Raw genomic sequence first — 22258 nt, 5'->3', positions numbered from 1 at the left:
GCTGATGCCAGCCAAAGCTGCTGCCAGACTGTTTTGAGCTAATGAAGTGAGCGTGCTTGAATTGCAAGCACGCATCCTTTGTTACACGTGGAGCAATCTGCAGGGAGCCCGTAGAGTCTGTCTCTCACAAGTAAATGGAAGTGGGCTAAAGAGTTTAGAAATCCATCACAAAAGCAACATGAGTAAGAGGATGGCAGTGTCTTCTGGGTGTGTTTCCAACTAAAGAATCGTGTGCATATTCGAGAGATCAATATAAAAATGCAGCTGTAGAAACTTGCCACAGGCTGCTCTCTCTTTCTTTCCCGTTAAGCTCTTCTGGAGGAGGGCTTTTGGTGAAAATAAGGGGCAGAAGGAGTGTCCTGAGGGCCAGTGGGAGCCTCCCCCTGGGGTTGTGATTGGCTGGAGCTGTTCTGAGTGAGTCCAGGGGAGGCCAGTAGGAAGGTGAATGGTCTGGACGCCTGCTAGGGGGCAGGCAGCAGACGAGAGCAGCTACCACTGCCTCTTAAAACCTAGGTACTCCTCATTACAGACTGATAGACAGAGAGCAGGAGAGAGCTGGAGGCAGTTCTAGGAGAGCACCAGGGAAAGAAAGTGAGAAACTGTGAACAGGGAAAGTTAGGAAAAGTAAGAAGTCCTACTTGTAAGCTCACTCTTCCCTGACTGCTGCCTCCCCACTCCACTACCTGAGGCACATACACACACACACACAGGGAGGTGTTTCAGGGAGGCTTAGAGGGTCGACTCTCCAGGGAAGAAGGGAATTAAACACTTTTGTTTTCAATCCGCTGCGTTCATACTCAGGAGAAAAAAAGGGATTACAGCTTTCACGCCTGCCCCCCCTTGTTTCTCTCTTCTCCTTGCATTTTGTCTTCACTGAGTTACTTTGGAGACTTTGGATATAACCTTCTTGAATTGTTGGTCTGAACTCGTAGAGGCATGGCAAACGGACAAAAGAGCCCCAGGTGGGCATTGACCCAGGGCTCCTTCAGCTTGGCACTGGGCCTGTCGCCCTTCTCCCTCCTCCTCCTCCTTACCGTCTCGGCCGCAGATGAGTATGACTACTACAGCTGGCAGTCGGACAACTTCCACAATGGCCGCTTCTACACCAAGCAGCCCCAGTGTCTGGACATACCAGCTGACCTGCGCCTGTGCCACAATGTGGGCTACAAGAAGATGAGGCTGCCCAACCTCCTGGACCATGAGACCATGCCCGAAGTTAAGCAGCAGGCAGGCAGTTGGGTGCCCCTCCTGGCCAAACGGTGCCATGCTGATACGCAGGTCTTCCTGTGCTCACTGTTTGCACCAGTGTGCCTAGACAGGCCCATCTACCCTTGCCGCTCACTGTGCGAGGCTGTCAGGGACAGCTGTGCTCCGGTGATGGAGACCTACGGCTTTCCCTGGCCGGAGATGCTGACCTGCGACAAGTTCCCCATTGATAACGACCTGTGCATCCCCATGCAGTTCACCGGGAACCATGCGACCCAGCCACCAGGTAGGCCACCTTCATTCATGCATGCTTATGCAAAATACAGTGAAGAGAAATGTCAATGAAATCATAACCAATTTTAATTTGCATAACTACTGAAGAGGCTACTGGTTAAAATTACAGCTTTTCCAGCAGCAAAAAGATAATCTGGTGATTTCCACAAAATGTAAATATCTCTTTAGAAAGATTTAATAATTCAATAAATACTCATTTAATAAATCTTTGAGATTTTTTAAAATAAAAAGCAGTGTTTAAATATTCTGTCCTGGTATATTTGATAAGATCTAGTTGAAAACAAGAGATATATGAATGCGCATATGTTTTAAATTTGACAGAAGGAAAAGTTGCCCCGAAAAATATGTTGTGTTTTGCAGACGCAGGCGCTGAGATGAAAAACTCAGCAGAAAGTAAACGAAGAGATAAAGTTCTGAATTTTTCATTATTTTCATAATATCACTTTAGCAAATGATCGTTCAAGTCCTTGCAATCGGATACACTGAGAGTCTGTAAACTGTGAGGATGAGAGAATCAGATGGCTTCCATACATTTCCACAATGACAGACAAGAGATAAAGTGGAAAACTAGCCAAAGGAGGTCAGCGAAAGAGACGGGAGCAGGAAGATGCTGCAGGGGAAAGTCCTAAGTGGACAGTTGAGGATGGCTCTGGCCATCTACATATGCCTCAGGGAGGCACGGAGACAGACCAAGAGAGCCAGGAGACTTGGAGACTCCAGCAGCCAGATCGCGCATTGAGTTAAGATAGATGGACTGTGGGGGTATTAACTGAAAGTTACACAGAGGCACATGCATGGACACACACCCTTATCAGTAGTCATCCATCTACAGCGAAACAGTCAAAGAGTGAATGAATTATGTTTTATTTCATGGTTTGCACAGAGTCAAATTACTAAATTAACCTTAGCTGGATGAAACAAAGGACAAATCTTTATCAAGGGTTTCTGAGAGTAATTTGATTCACAAAAATAGGAGAATATATTATTCTTCACAAGCAATGAGTAAGAGTATCAATTGTGAATAGTGGGACTGAGTGGGAACTAAATCCAAAGAGGTGTGCAAATGCCTGTGTGTATGTGTGTGTGTGCATGTGTGTGAGAAGCACAACTACACTGAAAAAAATATGTTGTTGGATTTACTTAATTCAATGGTGGACATTTGTTGCACACAGATGTTTTGCTTTGGCAGCAACTTAAACAATTGAGTTAAATTAACACAATTTATTCATGTTCAATAAACTTGTGCAATTTGTGTTGATAAAATGTGACTTAAACATGTTTTGATGAAGTAATTTGAGCTCTTGGAATATTTTAATCCTTCACAATTTTCTCACGTTATCCCAACACGATTCAATAACTTTTACCCAATACTACTTGGTCACTTAAATACTACATGTTATCTTCAAATTACATTTTGCTATTATATTCTAGTATCAAATACACAATTTTCAAATGGAGGCCTTATAACAGATTGTATTGTTCTCTTCCAAGATGGTTGCTGGCATCCACCAGTAACCTTTCAAAACAAAATGTCTAATTTCACTGCAGTAGGTAAAGAATTAAACTGACATTACTCCTCTACTGAATCTATATAAATCAACAGTTAAATAATGTCAGTTCTTCCGTGTTCTCTGGAATCAATCACAGCAAAGAAATTGGACTGTTTCTTTTGAAAAATGTTGGGAAAGAACAAATCAAAACATTCTATTTAAGGCCTCTAACGTCAAGATTCAGTTAAACAACAATTATGACTAAACAATTTGAGGTAATGTTAGTTTCCATTAACATTAAATTAGGTTACTGAATTGGCAAACACCTTCCTATTAACACTACCCATTTTACCCCAATAACTAAAGAAATTAGCACTTGCAGGTCAAAACCTTTATTCCAGAGACGCAAAAATAACATTGATACAGTGACTGTCAAAAATTACAGCACTGATCATACTGTGACATCTTGGTTCAAAACAGCACACTTAGAAATATTCAACGTTCTTTACTTCAACTGAATGAAACTGAAAATACCATTTCACACGACCCATATGGGATATTTAGACTGTATAACTGTTCACGCTACATCTCTTCACTAGTAAAAGAAAGAAAAAATACAAAGAGAAATTTAAAAATGCTGCCAAACAGACAAACAGAACTTGTACAGAGCAAAAGGAAAAACAAACAACAACAAAAAACGGCTCGTCCTCATGGCAGTTGCAGAGTATATAAAAATGAACCCTGCGATCCGTTCCTGGAATTGAGCTTCAAAAATGCAGCAGAACAAGTGTGAGATTTAAATGTCCTCTCACCTAGAGCTGGTCACCTCACATGCATAACAGTGAGCTTCGTTGCAGGAGCAGTTTTGTCTTAGTTGTGAGCTTTTCTTGAGAGCTGAGTTGCATCCAACTCCATTACCACCCATTGAATCACCTCAAAAGTGTAGCAGAGTTGTGATGGGTAACTCATGTTGAAGGAATAAAAAAGGTCCAAACAGCATGGCTACTGCAAAGGTCACGTTATCCAGATCTTGAAGAACAACATCAGAAAAGTCATTGCCTGGCGCATCCTCTGGAGACAGATGTTCATTGTGGTTTTCTCAATCTGTGCAGTGGCCTCAGTCAAGTCCTGGTTAAACACAAAACATTTCTTTAAGATTCCTTTTTAAACTCATCTCTTTTGAATCTACCAGTTCTAATGTTAGAGTAATTTAAACCAATGCAAGCAACATAGTAAATAGCTATAGCCAAAGAGTGGCCTGCCATGCTGCCATTCATGGTCTAACAGAGTTTCTAAGAGAGGGTGAAAAACATAATAATTTCAAATGCTTTACATTAGTTTTTGTTAGAAAGACACCGGCCCATCAGAAATCCAGGTTATGTCACTCAGAAGATGTTAGAATTTAGACTTTCAGCCCCACAATTTGGTTAGCTGTTGGTCATTTTTTCAAACAAAAGCTAATATAAATATTGGTGGGATTTTCCTTTGTTCATTAGAATGACAAATTTAAAGTTTTTTCACACTGATGTGACCCCTAATACAGGGGTGGGGATGGGGCCTCAAGGGCCGGCGGCCGAGTTCACTACCAGGCCTCATGTGAACTTCAAATTATTAAAGAGGACTACTGGTCCTAACCAGTCCAATGAGGATCAAGTGGATAACTAAATGCATTTTTAAATGTTGCAAAGCCACAATCTACTCATAAAACACTCACCATGAACTCCTGCACCAAGATGTTGCAATTGTCTTTCACACAGATGCGGAGCACTTTGATGAGGGACTCCGAGCATTAATGTCATCCTTGACTATTATAACAAAGAAAACAGAGATTTGTGAACTTTTCAGTAGCACAGAAGAAAATGATCCCAGACAAAAACTCTTGACTTTTTAAACCAGTCAACATGCAACACCAGCATCTACAAAGCAATATCAAAAGTTCCTGTTTGACATCAACTTTATGGATATATAGTTTCCAGAACATTTATTTAAAAAAAAAAAAGATAATTTTTTCTCAGTGGGCCAGTAAATGCATGACGAAAATTATGGCATCCTTTTAGTGGAATCATTACTCACAGGTAATAGTTGACTGTTTCAATGGATGTAGCATAAAAATCTTTTACTGACCTAATGCAATACATATACACTTTGTAGTTAAAGAATTTTAAAGTTCTTACTGTCATTATGGCAGCTACATCCTTTAGCTTTGTGCCCTGTTCCCCTGATCACTTTGCAAACACTTTCAGCAGACTGTCAGAGAAAAACTCAGCTCCGTCAGAAACCTTGACTGTAAAGGCATGGTTGGGATGCACTGGAATGCTGCATTTTATCTGAAATGACATAAAATTATTTTGAAATAACAGCAGGCACTGTGCTTGGTTAATCAGTAATGTTTTGTTGAATAAAAACTGTGTTTCCAGATCTTATGGGATTAAAAAAAATCCAAAGATGTTTGTTTCTGATTTGCAACCCAACAACCCACAAGTTACAACCTCATTTCAGTTCAAGTGTGCATTAATGAGAGTCCAGTAATCACCTTTCTGGCAATACATACAGGTATAAGTTAAACCTATGGCAGATTTTGTGTAAATAATCATTCTGTACATTCGATAATCTTTAATCCTACAACTGTTTACAACTTGCATAGTTCCCATTTCTGTATAGCTGTATATCCCAGATTCTGTAAAGTTATTTATTTCATATTCTGTATAGTTTTTCATATTTATATCCTGTTCATATCCTGTACATAGCTTGTACTCACTACAGCCTGTACATACTTATAGTTATAGAATATTCACAACATACTTCATACCGTGTACATTATAACATACCATAATAGACCCATTTCTGTAATATACTCACATATCTATATTATTGCTAATATATATTGTAATATATCTATATCACTAAAGCACTTCTGGATGGATGCAAACTGCATTTCGTTGCCCTGTACCTGTGCATGTGCAATGACAATAAAGTTGAATTCTATTCTATTCTATTCTATTTTGGATCTCTCAGTTGTATTAATAGGGTGAGTATGCATGCACCTAATAATTATAAAAAACCTATTATAATTAAGTTACAGAAACGAAAATAGAATATACTTTCTTACCATAACACCTTGAACCCACAATCCATCAGCTGACTCCTGGTGAAATGCAGAATAGAGGTCATCTCTCAATGTGCAGCAAAAAAAACAAAAACAAAAGGACAGCAGGTGAGGGCAGGAGGGGTAGGGATGTAAGCTAGCATAATGCCGCTGATGATATTAGCTAAAGCTGTTCAATGTCCAAAATCTCACTAACACCACGGTGCAGTAAATACACAATGTAACTGAAGAGTCAGTTGACAAATCTATTCACACAGAAAACCAAATTATGTTATGAGTGCCTCGTAATTAGGTTTAATGTGATATTACGGCTCTTGTGCCAAAGACAAATTCAAATGAAAAAGCGCCAATTCTTTGACAACAGATAAAACAGCAAATAAGCTAACGGCTCTTTTTTAGCATGTTACATGGCGACACTCTAGACGTTTAACTACATTTGGCTGAAATATGGTAAAAATGAATTCAAAAAATCAAGACATACCAAAAACGTAGAGTTGGCTGCTCGACTTGACTGAGATGGATGCCTTTTTTAAACCACGATCCAAAGCCCGCGAGATGAAATCACGTGTGGTTTCACGAGATTTAACGTTGCTATCTTATTGACGACTTCACCTGAACATGATATGAACAATTTAATACACCCTTTCTGCATATCATGTAGTTTTTACACTATATAGTTACATTTAACTTTAAAACATGAGGCAATTGTGTTAAATGCATGCAAGATGCTTACATAAATCCAAGAGATGGCCAGTCCCTTTTTTTCAGTGTACTTAAGCAGCCTCTTCACAAAAGCAGTCAGCGCTGAGAGGGAGAGAGAGGGAGTTGATGAGAGTCTTTAGACAGTGGAGGGGGACAGTCCCCACTGTGTCCCAGTCTGCTCAGCCATTGTTGGGTCTGGCAGCCAGCAGGCCAATTAGCTAGAAGGCCAATTACTGAGTTCCCACTAATTAGTCGACATGACAGGACAAGAGACGCAGGCAGAGAATGGGAATCGCTAAAGTCTGATTGTCCCTGAGAGAGCAGAATGAAGAGGAGTGAAAGGAGAGGGAAGCAGGAGAGTAAAGACAGGCACACAGCGAATAAAAGAGGAGAAAAGCTGCTTCCTGCAGCATAAGAAGTGTTTGCCTCTGCTTTCAATGAGAACCTGAAGAAAACGGTTTAGATCCGGTTTAGAAAACGGTGCAGATCTCTTAACTATTCCTAGAATTAGATCTAAGTGTGCTGAAGGTGCTTTCAGTTACTGTGGTTGTGTGTGGGTTGGTGGTGGGGGCAGGTGCCTGTTGAGCCAAAGTCAATTAAAACTGTGTCCAAAATCAAAAACCCTCTTTAAATTTTTATTTTTATTTTATTTTTACAAACTAAGCCTTAATTTATCTTTTATGTTAAGGACACTGAGTTTGTACGTGCTGAAAAATGCTATATAAATAAAATGGTCATTGCCATATTGCTCACATTACTTTACGATTTGCTTTCAACCGTTTAATCTCATTTTTCATCTTCTTTCGTTTATGGTGTAAAGGTCTTTTTTTCACTTGAAATGTCCTTTCTGTTACTTGAGACGTTCTTTGACAGATAAACACATTTCCTAAAGCGCTGAAAACCAATCATTACAAAAACAATGTCAGTCAGTTGTGTGACATATCTTTCCTTTTTATCAATAATGGTCACAGCATACTGACATCTAAGTATCTAATCTGATTTGCAAAATGCAGTGGGAAAAAGACCAGTGGAAGATTCTTGGGTGAATTAATGCAGTTCTGACTTTTTCCATTAGGGAAAATGGCCGTTCTGTTTTTGTAGGACTCGTATCAAGTATGTGACATTTTGGTTTGCGGAGTTATAATTCATTCTTCTACATGCACTTTGAGAAGGAGGCGGCTTGACGTTCATCTGCCACCTCCCCAAACAGCCAACTGTTTGTTGATCCCATCTATTCAAATAATGATCAGAGGAGGATAGATTACAGAGGGTCCTTAAGAATCAGTGGAAATAAGGATTTTTAGTGTTAGGAAATTTTACATACAAAGAACATAAGAAAAAATATGCTGATTTTAATTTTTAAAGAATAAAATGACACTCAAAAACAAAAATGAAATAACGGTAAAGTTAAATTTGGGTGTGTGCTTTTTTAGGCGTGTGCATGTGCGTGTATTCTTGTGAGTGTTTCACACTGAGAGTGAACCCATATCACTTCTAGCCCGGAGGCTCAGCCACTGACATTTCGCTAAGAACCAGAGATTCTCAGATGTGCCGATGAGGCCATCCCGAGGACAAGCTTTTGGCTTCTAATTCCGCACCGATGCACACCCGCACACACACACACACACACACACACACACACACACACACACACACACACACACACACACATGAAAACACAGCCAGCAATAATAAAAAGGAATTTCAGCTAAGAGCTCTTAGAAGTGAGTTTCCCGGGAAGCTTCTATGTCACTGGAGGACACTGACGATTTTCTTTACACGGGATCGCATGAAGAATCTTGTGGTAATCAAGGTGAATCTTTGGGAGTTGGATCAATCACAAGAATTAGTATAGCTTTACTCGCTGATCTCCCAGTCCGGGAGGCCCCGATGCTATCTGAGCTATTCTGCAATTACATGATATAGCACGGTTCGAGGACTCTTGTGGAAACTAACAGTACAGAGCAAGATTCACTTTCCACCTCTGTGTCACAGCCAAAACTGGCAGAAACTCACCACCACCTGAGCTCAGGTTTTGTGCTGGCACTTGTGCCTTTACGTGCATGTGTGTGTGTGTGTGTGTGTGTGTGTGTGTGTGTGTGTGTGAGAAGAGCCCAAGGGGTGTGATTATGTGAAATACAAGTCTGTATATTATACCACAGAAGACAAGCTGACTGCTGACAAAAGAGGGCCCAGGCATCCCGGGAGCGGAAAAGGCCAGCCGAGCTCAGTCTGTCAGACAGGGAACAATTAATGCCACACCATCAACTACACCTCATTGTTTTAATGATGCCACTTTTAGCTGCTGTCAGCATCTGTAAATCAGTAGGCATGATTATCACAGACTGGATTCTGGTTTTGTTTCTTAGTTTTGTTTCTTAACTTAGTTTGCATGTTTGCACCAGAAATGAACACTCAAGATATGTACATATGTACAGTGAAATTGCATGGGAGGAAAGGTCTGTCCTTGCTGAAATCTGTGATGAAATGTGACTAGTGTGATTTACAACCACATTAAAGGAGACAGGCAGCACTGTCAGGACCCCAGCAGCACAACAGTCACTGCTCATATGAACTTGGTTACTATATGAAAAGGAAAATATGATCCAATGCTCTGGGTATGGAGCGCTGCCGAGGCGTTATGAGGATGTATTTTCTCTTCTGTGTAGGCTTCCTACAGATGCAAGGAGCATGCTGTGTTTTAGGGGCCCCGTGGGTTCCCCGAGTCATGCTTTAGTCCTCCTTCGCCCCGCATTTCAACAGATGTTTGGCTCTCCGATGTAAATCACGCTGAATTTCATCTCCGGGATTGTACCATTTTATGTCATAAGTGCTGCTGCTCATGACTTAAAAGACCCAAATGAGGCATGAGATAGTGACCGGCGCACATTCTTCTTATAAAAGTCGCTGTGAAGCTCGGGCAACGAGCAATAAGGTACAAGAAATGTCAGAGAACCAGATGACGGTGCTGTTAGATGTGGTCGTCAGATGTGTGAAGACACGTGTTTGTGTTTATTCAAAAGTGCACATAAGAGAAAGAGGCAGCGGCGGCATGTAACCTCTTGCATTTTTACCCAACTATAAAAATGATTCCAAGCGAATCAGTCAAATGAAACAAACATAAAATATGATTTGTAGTGTTTGTGATTTCAGCTGCATGTTTAAAGTAAGTTAATTAGATTGTTAAATATCATGTGATGACAAGCGGTGTCTATTAGGAATTCACTGTGAACAGACACGATGATTTGTGTTGTTGCCCAATAAATTTCATGCCAGAAAGCAATTTCCTAAGCTAAGTAAAACAAAATAAGAATGACTATGTCATTAAAGAGAACAGATATTCCTTTGCAGTGGTACACGGTGCCACTGCTTTGTATTCCAAATTTATTTTGCAAATGAGTTTTCACGTTCATAAGTTTAATAGGTTTTTCTTGGAGATTTCTTTATAGACAAAAGACACTGCAGAAAGACTGAAATGTTATTAACCTCGGAGCTATGAGTAAGTGAAGTTTTGGAGAAGTTTCCCTCTCTTGCTGTGCACCATTTCCACCCTGGCTTGCTGTTTAAAGATTAACAGCAGGGCCTTCCACAAGACCTCCTCCCTACTCACCCCATTCCCATTATCCCTTTCCTCTTATCCTCAATCATCAACTCCCAACCTCCTCATCCTCCACAGGTTCTGTAAGCTCTGTAAGACAGTAACATTTGTCATAATAAATTGGAACATTAAAATTTCTGTAATTAAGTTCGTAACCCAGTAGGTAAATGCCAAAAGTAGCACACAAGAGGTGGTCAAGTCCAAAGTCAACCAGAGTGAGAGCAAGATTTTCACAATTTAATCGCATGGTAAAAAATTCTTCAGCTGCTTTGAGATGATGGCAAAAAATATATTAATGAGCTCAAAGTCAAAATATTTACTGAGCAGAAATGTGTCCAGGAAAAAAAGTACCAAGCCACGCAGCAGTGATTCCCATCAGAACATGACGGTGATTCCCTCGACAGAGACCGACGATGAGGGCAGTCGTCCCTTAAGTGATTTCTAAGCGCCATCCAAACGCTGGTTTTCGGTCCAAGCTCAACTAAGTTTCATGGAGGGACTGCTTTCTCCTGACACATGCTCTGGCATCAGCGCAACCGGGCCTTCTGCCAAAATACCACCCCTGTGAAACCAGAATGAATTACCACCGAGTCTGAATAAGACCGAACGGCTTCAAGGGAACCATTCAAGACGGACAAATCCAGAGAAGTTTTGTTGTCTCTTGTTCTGTGTGTGTGTGTTTCTGTGTGTGTGTTTTTCCATGCTTCTGTCCCAGTCTGCATGTCAGCACCAAACAATTAGAAGCCTGACCTTGCAGGCCTCACAGGTCTCCTGCCTATGAAAGCATGGGAACCCTCAGAGGAGAAAAAACTGGCAGTTGCTCTACAAGAACATGGCTCAGCTACCTCCAACACACACATAGGCAGACACACACATGCATACACTCACTGGTGGTTAGGGGGTTCACCTCCCCATGACCCAAGCAGCGAAGCATGTTAAACTTTGACCCATCTCATTATCTGGCCAGACGCTGAGGTTTGGGCTGAGGTGATAACCTCTGAACCCTGACTTTTAACCCAGGGCCTGCACAGTGCAAGGAGAGGCGTGTCGTTTTGCATAGGTGTGTTTCTGGAAAGTGGGAGACACAGAAGGAAAGAGAAAGCACAGGGAACTCAGGGAGTGGGGGAATAACATATTTTGGATCTTGCAATGAGGGAATGTCAGAAAAACTAAACTCTCCTATAAGCAGTTATCTCGAGAAAAAAAAGGCTGCCAACTCAGCAAAAGTTCTGCACTGTTTTCCCTTCATGTTGTCAAATTTATCCCCTAGGTGTATAGGTATGTTGTCAGGGCAATGCTTCTATACCACATCCTTCTCTCTGTGGCCCTTTCTAATATTATACTTTTTTTTTTTTTTTGCTCTCTTGGCTTGCGGCTCTGTTTGGTGGATGAGTGGCCTGATATTAGATGTGTAGAGCTGGAAATACTCTGAAAATACATGGAATCGAAGCAGTAATTGTTTTGATGATGTTTCATATCGAGGGGAAAATTACAAGGTGGTGCGTTTTCGTGTATGCGTGTGTCAGAGAAGTCTCTGACGTTTTATAAATCCTATTAATTGAATGGCAAGGCCTTATTTGTCCATTTCAGCTATATAAATATAAAAGTATGGGAACATGCAAAAAATACATAAAAAGGATTTTATGCAGGGCTTGTATTTCTTCCCTCATGTGCTCTGTCTCAACTGTGTGGGCAGACAACAACAACAACAATCACAAAGTCCCATATCAAAGTTAGACAGGCCAAACACGCTCTTGAGTAAAGCATGCATGACCGTAAATTTTGAGTTAAAAATAAACTGAACTTGTTGCTTTGGTTTCCCCCTCGCTCTTTCACAATGTGCGGTTGCTGTGTGGCCTAAGTGATGGCTGCGTCTGTGTACTGAATCACTTTTCACCATGTTCAGCAGCTCCCGCTGCACCGTTTACCTTTCTGAACAGCCGAGACCACGCCTGCGCCACCAAAATATACAACGGGCCAGAATAAAAACATTTTCTCCAGTGTAATTGCAGGGCAAACATCAGTCAGCCTACTGGACTCTGCGTTCACTCAGCAGCAAATAGTCTCTGACAAGGGGGGGGGGGGCAAATAAGTGCCTCAGAAGTGCTCAGGGCTTAACGATTTCATACTGACACAACTTTGGTTTTGCTCACTGCACTTGACCTCAACGCTGCCGTTAGATATGAGCTAATCTGGTTTTAAAAGCACCAAATGAAACGAGATTGAATACAGGTGACGACAAATTCTTCTTCCTTCTTTTTTTCCCCTCAGTGTCAAAGGTGTGCCCACCGTGTGACAATGAGCTGAAGAAAGACAACATCATGGAGCATTACTGTGCAAGTGACTTTGGTAAGTAGTAAAAAACTGAAAAACATAGTACCTGACTATGGATACAAACGGTCACTAGCATACAGCACTGTTATGGAAACTTTCTTACCTATCTGCAGTCTGGTAAACTGGAGTTTGCGAGAGACTGACAACACAGCAGAAAAGTGCAATTGCTTTGTGTACAACAGTCAGCCAAGTACAAGAGTGCAAGCAAAACATTTCACCACGGTGTTGATTTGGATTTACAAGTTTCATGACGTAATAATAAAATCTGTGTTTTAATATTGTGTTGAAAAGTTGTAATAACAAACTAAAAAGTCAAAGCACTGTGTCCTTAAAAACTCCCATCAACATAAATGCCATGGGCATAAAGTTATAGCAAAATAGCAAAATCACCTAAAACGAAAGCTTAACTTTGAGCTGTCAGTGGTTACATAATATGAAGATTAACTGGTATTTACGCTATTTTCCTTTGATTATGAATTAAAAAGCATGTGCAACCACACAGAGAATCTCACCTGCACATCCCTGTTTCTCACTTCTGATCCTCCCTTCGATTAAATCTTTATTGCAGCCGTTTCGCGTTAATTTCGCTGCTAGAATCGGCTTTTTCTTCACATGAGCTGATAAATGACTTCATTTCTTAGCCCCAATTTCAAACTCTCCACTTTCCAACCTTCGTGTTTCACAATAGTAATGACCTTAAGATGATGCCAGAGTATAATTATATAAATATTCTGTTATTTGAGTTCATCACAGCAGCTGAATTGTTTACAGTGTTTACAGTTAATGATAAACTGCTGTCTATTTGCTCTGTTCCAAACACGTTAAGCACCAAATGAGGAAGGGTGACAAAAAGTTGTGAAATTACAAAAGCATGTGTGGCCAGGATCATTTTTTTCTCTGCATATTTCATGTTTCCCGCAGAGGAGATGCCTGCAGTATAAAACAGTTTTACAAAATAACCACATGTACAAAAGAGCCAGAATATACAGAGCATGACCCATAATAAATGATAAAACCACATCCAACAACAACAAAACACGTCTGTGCACACCTTCCTGACTCTCTGAGCCGCAACCAAAACGCAGACACGTCTCCTGTAATTCATCGTGACGTTACCAAATCAGGGATATTTATTTGTCTGATTAATTGCAGGATTATATATCTCAATCTTTTAACATGAGGTTGCTTCAGGGATCATAAAGGAAAACACAGATTCTTTCTGTTCATTACAGTTTTTTCTGAATGCTTAAACCCTAACTGTGATTCCTGTAGCACAATCTCTAAAACTATTCAGACTTATAGCAAAACCACTCACTGAGTTTGCAAAACTAAAAGCACAAAAACTGCTTTGCACTCAGTTTGCAATTTTGTAACACACACTTTGCAAAACTGTAGGCACAATTCACTGCACAACACTCAATTACCAAATTTCCAACACACTCCTAGCAAAAGTATACACATGTATGGCTATCATTAACACTAATTTGCCAACTGTCTGGCACACTTTCACATGTGAAAACTTTTTTAGATAATTAGTTCACTTTGCAATCTGCCTAAGCACTATAATACAGGTAAGCTGTGTGTGCGGAGTACAATGGAGGGAGCAGAAAGAGTGAGAAGAAGAGGAGGCCGAGGAAGAGGACGTGGAGGTGAAGAAGTAGGATGAAGAGGACGACAAGGACAAGGAGGAGCAAGAGGAAGACGAGGAGGGGGGAGAGGAAAATGAGGAGGGGGGAGAGGAAAATGAGGAGGGGGGAGAGGAAGGGTAGGAAGAGTAAGAAATAGAATTACTGATGACATCAGAGCTACAATAGTGGACCATGTAATCAACCGTGGAGTGACCCTGAGGGTAGCTGGCCAATGGGTCCAGCCTAACTCGAGCCGCTACACTGTAGCAAGCACCATAAGGACATCTTGAAATGAGAATCGGTTAGTTGTGTGCTTAGTAGATGATGGCTTGTGTGTACTGTTTGATACGGAAACACCACTTTTACGAAGGTGTGAAGAGTTAGTCTAGCTGTGTTTGCTTTTGCAAGAGAACTACAATGTTTTGATGATTGGGTGACAGGTTTTCTTATTTGTGTGAAGAGTTTTGCAAAATTAGCCAATAGTTACAAAAAATGTGCTTAAGCAATCAGAAAAAACTGTAATATGAAACATGATTGCAGATAGCCGCAGAAAGACGTTTTATTGGCTCAGCCTTTATGTGGCTGGAGGACACAAGGGAATGCGTCGAAAAGATAAGTGTGACATATGGATTTGGAGATCAAGGAAGGAACAACTCTACAATGTTATTCTGTAGTGCGAGAGCTTGAGCTCATACCCCATGAATGCTGCTACCTATTCATCTTTGGACACTGTTTTTGCTACGGTCTGCTTTTCATGGACGATCTCATGACGTTTCTTACTGCACTATCCAGCTGCTGTACAAATGACAAGAGTCTTGTTTAGCCGACACCTTGTTGTTAAAGTAGATTGCTTGCTTCAGTTTGAAGAAAACCTGTTTCTCCTCAAAACGATGGCACACTCCTCACTCCCTCTCTTTCCAGCTGCTTCTACCTCTACGCCCTCCTCTGCTCACTTTAAAGAGAGCGACTTTGTATAAAGACGTGGGCACAGCTTGTCACAAAGATGCTGGCCAGGCCGCACAGAGGGCCCCACTGCATCACTTATGACTAAATATGACTGATTACAGGTGGGCATTTAAAGTGAAGCAGAGGGAGATGAATTATCCTCCGTACCTTTACTGAACACACGCCGTACATACACATGAATGCAGTCTTTCACAAAAACACATGTAGGCAGGCAAATACAGCGCATAAACATACTCGCGGCGAAGGAGCTGGATGTGAAACAGGATGTGAACAAGGGGCAACTCAATGCACGCATTCCTTTTTGAACACGCTATCACTTCACATGTACTGTATACCTATCTGAGCGTACCGAGGGATGTTTATGCAACCATAGACAAGCAGGCGAGAAGTGAAATGGCGATCTTCCAGCAGGCCGGGGTACATAGCGATGCTTCATACCGACCCCACACCTTTGCCCGACCCGTGATTAATTTCACCTGTCAAAATTCTCACCCAGAGAATTCCTCTTTTGAATGTTTGGCAGTTCAATTTTAATCTCTCGCATATAAAAATATGAACTTATAAACAGAAGGTGCAATGGGAGATTCAAGTCAGTACTTCATTAGGCTGATAAACTTTGAGTTTGCTGTAACCAGATCCTACATGTAATAAAACTGTGCACAGAGGTTCTCTGTTCTACATATGTTTTGCCTAAAAATACACAGCTGGTCGCAAAACACTGCACTGCAAGTGTGTAAACAATGACACAGGCAGGGCAGAATGACAACAGATGATAATGATTCCATGTAGCAATATTAATCTTATGCTGCAAGCAGTTTTTTAGACTTATGGATGTTGCCCTGAACCTCACTATAAATCTGACTTTGTCTGAGACTTGAAAGCAAAATCATTTAAGATGATTTTTGCTCAGGAATAGCCCGACAACAACAAAGAGAAGACTTGTGATTTATATTGCCAAAATATGTACACCAAATTCCAAAAAGATGTTGGACTGTGGAGTTTTTCCCGAGTCAGACATTCACAAGGATGCAGTTTTTGCACACTGCTCAGGAAAGTCTAAATGATGATACTCGGGGGAGGTGTAAAATAGCTACTGCTTTAGAACAGTACAGAGCTCAGTACTAGACTTCCAGAAGTTAAAAAAAAATACCACAGCTGCTTAAATAATAGTGAAACACTGGGATCAGAGTGACACATTACAGTTTTTTCTGATTGCTTAAGCACATTTTTTGTAACTATTGGCTAATTTTGCAAAACTCTTCACACAAATAAGAAAACCTGTCACCCAATAATCAAAACATTGTAGTTCTCTTGCAAAAGCAAACACAGCTAGATTAACTCTTCACACCTTTGTAAAAATGGTGTTTCCGTATCAAACAGTACACACAAGCCATCGTCTACTAAGCACACAATGCGCCAACTGCACACTGATGGTATGAATACAAAACACATCTGGCTTTTGCTTTCTCTGTGCACAAGGTAGGCTATGTCAGTTTGAGCTCATACTTCTGTCATAGATCCATAAGCATAGAGGGATCCAAACTTCAAGTACTGGTGTTTATTCAAACACATCAAAACAAACACAAGTGTTTATTTCCAAGTATAGGATTATTTGCAATCGCCATAATGACTCTATGGGTTACTTGGTCTGCAGTGAACATGCTTCCTCTGCCCCCAGCATCTGGTCATCTAGCAATTCTCTAAAGTAACAATTTCAGTATTTTTACATCAATGGTATTGGTGTGTTTCTCATTGGCATATGGCAGTGCTACAAATCTTTGTGCAAAGTGACTGTACTAACCGATTCTCATTTCAAGATGTCCTTATGGTGCTTGCTACAGTGTAGCGGCTCGAGTTAGGCTGGACCCGTTGGCCAGCTACCCTCAGGGTCATTCCACGGTTGATTACATGGTCCACTATTGTAGCTCTGATGTCATCAGCAATTCTATTTCTTACTCTTCCTACCCTTCCTCTCCCCCCTCCTCATCTTCCTCTCCCCCCTCCTCGTCTTCCTCTTGCTCCTCCTTGTCCTTGTCGTCCTCTTCATCCTACTTCTTCACCTCCACGTCCTCTTCCTCGGCCTCCTCTACTTCTCACTCTTTCTGCTCCCTCCATTGTACTCCGCACACACAGCTTACCTGTATTATAGTGCTTAGCCTGATTGCAAAGTGAACTAATTATCTAAAAAAGTTTTCACATGTGAAAGTGTGCCAGACAGTTGGCAAATTAGTGTTAATGATAGCCATACATGTGTATACTTTTGCTAGGAGTGTGTTGGAAATTTGGTAATTGAGTGTTGTGCAGTGAATTGTGCCTACAGTTTTGCAAAGTGTGTGTTACAAAATTGCAAACTGAGTGCAAAGCAGTTTTTGTGCTTTTAGTTTTGCAAACTCAGTGAGTGGTTTTGCTATAAGTCTGAATAGTTTTAGAGATTGTGCTACAGGAATCACAGTTAGGGTTTAAGCATTCAGAAAAAACTGTAAGACCTTTAGGGTTTTACTGAATAAAAATAAATTTAAATATCTTCTTCTCTTCTCCTTTAGTCCTAAAGATGAAAATCAAGGAGGTGAAAAAGGAAAAGGGTGACCGGAAGCTGATTGCAGCACAAAAGAAGAAGAAAGTTCTGAAGCAGGGCGTGCTGAGGAAGAAGGACCTGAAGAAGCTGACCTTGTACATTAAGAATGGTGCCAATTGTCCGTGCTCCCAGCTGGACAGCCTGGGCTCCAACTTCCTCATCATGGGCCGCAAAGTGGACCAACAACTGCTTCTCACATCCATTCACAAGTGGGACAAGAAGAGCAAGGAGCTCAAGGTCGCCATCAAATACATGAAGTCCCATCAGTGCCCCACCTACCACACCGTCTTCCAGTGACCTGCTTCACTGCAGTGTTCGCTGAACTTTCCACAACTTTGCTTTTCAGATTCAACCTTTGTTTCACTTAGATTATAGCAGTTATTTCACTAATGCATCCCTGAGTCATGGATCCTATAAAATCTTTTACCAGCCCCGAAGCTAAACACGAATCAGGTAGTTGTCCTTTTCTCCTTTGATGTTAGAGATCATTATTATTATTATTGGAGAGAGGAAAACTGCTTTTTAAATAAGTCAAGTCCCTCCCTTCCATAAAAAAAAGACAATAAGAATGATTTCATATTGATTCACATCCTGGAATCTAATGTACTCTTCATTAATATGCTTGCCTATTCTGATATTATAGAATCACTTAAATCATATCCTAAAGCAATCTTCTTAGACATCAGCATTAAGAAATGGAAATTTAACTACTGGAAAGAAAAGACGCTCGACGCTGTAGTGAAATGAAAATTATGGGAAGGTTTGTTTCTGTGCAAAAAGTGCTGAGAGCAATGAGAGAGTGAACGTATGTGGGTTGTGTGATGTACCAGTGCACACGCTGGCACAGTGCTCCAAGGAACAACATCAAAGCACAGAAATATTGATGATCCACTTAACTGCATGTTGTAAAAAGTAGGTAATTCAGACCAATACTAAATGCTTAGAAAACTGGGATTTGTTTTTTTTCTTATCCATGCTGGGAACGAAGACTGATGGAATGAGACAGACTGACTGATGCTTCCACTGACTTTGTACAGAACCATTTCTGTGGCCTGAAAGAGGGAAACTTGAATATTTTTTACTTTTTAATTTTGAAAGAGAATAAAGTTAGGGCAGTGAAGGCATCGTCTGGAAAACAAGTGGAGAATAAAAGAGAAAGAAAGAGAGAGAGACTCTGGACACAACCAACAATGTTGGATTCATAAGTCTCTTGTACTCGCTATTTTTCACTATCAGTCTTCAAATGTTTCTTTTCTTGTACTTTTTTTTTTAAACGCTTCAGTTAAACATCTATGGTATGAAAACAAAAAATCATACACACAGAGCACCTGAATACACTGTTGCTGTAACAATGAGAGATTTTTTTTCTAACCTATTAACCTGTAAGTAGTTCTGTTACTGAAATAGATCTTTGTTTTACAGAAAAAGTTAATGAATAAAATATATTTTAAATTTTTATAAAGAACACCTGCTTGAAATGTCATGTTTCACATTTATTACCAATAAACCACAAAGTGTATATTCATGCCTAAAAAAATTATTTTCAGACTATCATCTGCATAAAATGTTCGATTGGTTTAAAAAAAAAAAAGCGCGTAAGTAACTAACACACTTGAATGAGGATGCTCAGTATTTTACGACTTCATTTATTTTTTAACATTTTTCATATTAAACAGATACTTTTCTCACTGGCCAATTAGATGCAATAAAATGGGGCGAATAGAAAAGGAAACTACTCTGATTTACACTTTTTAAATTTTTGAATCTACCACAACAACTGTCAAAGCATAAAATAAAGTTGACAAGTTGAAAATGTCTTGGTCTGATGTTTCTCAATGTTCACTGTAGGCTGTAAATCAAAAACAGGGATTTTTGTTTGTTGGTTTGGCCATCCTATTCTCTTATGATGTGTTTGACATAAAGCACACTGTCTATTTATCATTTAAATTCACATTCCAGCCAGAACCTCCTAGATTTAAAACAGAAGAAGATTTCTCCACAAACAGTGACGTAGCTACTGCAGGATTGTGATTTAACTGCAACATAGCTGTAAAAACACTGCAAATATTCAACAATGTGCCTGAGATTGATTGCAGTCAGTCCCAGATCCAACCACAATTATTTGGAGACAGGTTTCCTTCCACCAGGGACTCGTAATTACTGTGTGACTGAAAGTGGTCATCCAGAGTTTGTGTTAGGTTTTGAAATTGGTCTCTGAAAGTGAAAACAAAAAACAAAACAGGGCAACCACCAATAGGTTCTCATCCTATTTTTACTATAGTGTGACTGAGCTATTAGTATAGCTCTTAGTACAAGTGATTCACAATCTCAGTTTTACATCATTTAAAGCAAGTGAGTCAAAAATAAGCAAATCTGTTTCGTTTTTGTGAATGGGGGTATTAGCCACTGAGACCCAAACAGTTTCGGTAACAAACTGACAGTTTGTTTGATTGTTTGTTTCCGCTGGTAAGGTGGACATTTAAACATGGAAGCTGATGTGTACTGGCTTGCTTGTGGGGCGAGTGGTCATTTGAGGAACAGGTTGGAGATTATTTTAGGTTACCAAAGGCAGTGTTACACACACCCAATATAAGCTGCAGCTTTTCCAAAAACATCAGGGGATAAGGATCGTGAAAGTGCGCATGGGCTGCCACACACCTTCATTTCTATTTGCAAAAGGAAACAAAGAAGTAAAATCTCATTTTTGCGCTGCTCTATTCCAAAACCTTTCAGATCCACACTGGGCCCTCAGCTCTAAGCAAAGCCTGGGCAACAAAGCCACCAGTATTTATTGACAGAGTGAAGGGGTGATGCAGATAGACAGCAGGCTGCGATGAAACTGACCAACTTTATCAAAACCATACATAGCTTGAACACTCCAGACACATACACTACTAATTTACTACAAAAAAAAAGATTTGGAATCTTTGTTCTCCAAAATGCAAAACGGATCAACTGTGACACTTTACAGTGTTTATTGTCTTCCACCCATATTTCCCGGAATGTGGAGAGTTTTGGAGGCTGTTTCAAGCGTAAATGCCAGTGGAGTGGTGACCTATTTCCAAGTGATTGTTGAGATAGAGCACAGTCTCTAGGCTGTGGAATGACAGAAACAGGAGGGGACAGGCATATTGGGTAGAAATATGCTGGACAAGAGTTCCTTTACTGGAAACTTAATCAAAACCGATTAAAGACTGAGATAAAAGTTTAAATGCCATGAAGCTGAAGTGAGGAAGCCTTTGTTGGAAAGTGTTGACCTCTCCTTTAGAAGTGAATCAGCACACGTGCAGTAGATAAAATGTACCTTCAAAGAAAATGATGAGCAGCTTTCATTAATCAAGACGTAAGTTAAAGCAGGGGAAGGCGCAGAGGGAAGGTGGAAAAAGAGACAAGGGATAGCTTGGCTGAGTCCCAAAGACATCCATCAGCAGCTCCTCAAAGGTCACTTGTGTAGTTAATGAGGGCCTGATGAGGGAGTGACCAGTGACACACGTGGAAAATGCGCACATCCATTCAAAAGACACATATGTTGGGAATATGCAATAAGATGACAAACTTACATTGACATCCCTTATTCTAATGAGGCCTCCATTCAAATACACTTGATTGGGTCCAGAAAAAAAATTGTGGAAAAAAATGGATTACCACACACGTGCGTGCCCACACATATACACACCATAGAAGAATTTTTATTGCAGAGTCCTGATAAGCACGACCATTTTTTTCAGTTAAATAGTGGTAGTCTGTTAGGCTGTCAATTGTAGGCACACACGTGCAAGCATATCTTAGATCACGGCCCCTCACACCCTGTCATACAGTGTGCATTGCAAACTGATTTTCCTTTAAAAAAAAAAAAAACATGTATATTTTTTTAACATTTTCCAGCATCCACCCACTTGTTTTCTTTAGGCTGTTGATTTCCCAAGTTTTCACTAATTTCTTTTGACAAAACCCAGAGACCTGGATGTGATCGACTTACAACCACTTTTTCTTTCAACATTTGAAAAAATATTTTGCATATGTGATAACGTTCATTTGGGAAATGAGCTTACGAAGCATGAATGTATGTGAAGTCGGTGGCTGTTAAGTACTGACTCTTTTTTTTTTTTTAAGTAATCCTAAAACTGTTTATTACTTAAACTTCATCTGATTTCCTTTTGAGTTATGGGCAATGAAAGAAAAAAACCTCCATTGATCCAATACTCAGGGTGGGAGAGAGCTACAGGAAAGTTCGGATGGAAATCATCACTCTTCAATTTAACTGACAACAAAAAGACTCACATTAAATGCTCCTGGAGAACTGGGAACTGGCAACAGGAAACATTTTTTCTTAATAAAACAAAAATACCATCCATTTTC

General features: G+C 40.3%; 1 protein-coding gene and 1 long non-coding RNA gene across 2 annotated transcripts; one reads left to right on the top strand and one right to left on the bottom strand.

The window, feature by feature from the left end:
* The first annotated feature begins 462 nt into the window (after positions 1-462).
* sfrp5 (secreted frizzled-related protein 5) lies at positions 463-19715 on the top strand. The gene is made up of 3 exons (XM_085428128.1): positions 463-1492; positions 12668-12745; positions 17868-19715. The coding sequence occupies exons 1-3, from the start codon at positions 937-939 to the stop codon at positions 18194-18196; spliced, it is 963 nt and encodes a 320-aa protein (XP_085284254.1). The 5' UTR covers positions 463-936; the 3' UTR covers positions 18197-19715.
* LOC146655640 (uncharacterized) lies at positions 3657-6685 on the bottom strand. Its single transcript, XR_014914334.1, has 4 exons — positions 6100-6685; positions 5165-5317; positions 4705-4795; positions 3657-4118 (listed from the first exon to the last, which is right to left on the bottom strand). It is a non-coding gene; the product is annotated as an uncharacterized LOC146655640 (long non-coding RNA).
* Positions 19716-22258: the final 2543 nt, after the last annotated feature.

Source organism: Rhamphochromis longiceps, linkage group LG13 (genome assembly GCF_057381845.1).
Source record: "Rhamphochromis longiceps isolate RC_006_pf linkage group LG13, R_longiceps_female_GT1.1, whole genome shotgun sequence".
Taxonomy (NCBI): Eukaryota; Metazoa; Chordata; class Actinopteri; order Cichliformes; family Cichlidae; genus Rhamphochromis; species Rhamphochromis longiceps.
The sequence above is the reverse complement of the archived record's forward strand: the minus strand, read 5'-3'. Positions and strand labels throughout refer to the sequence as shown.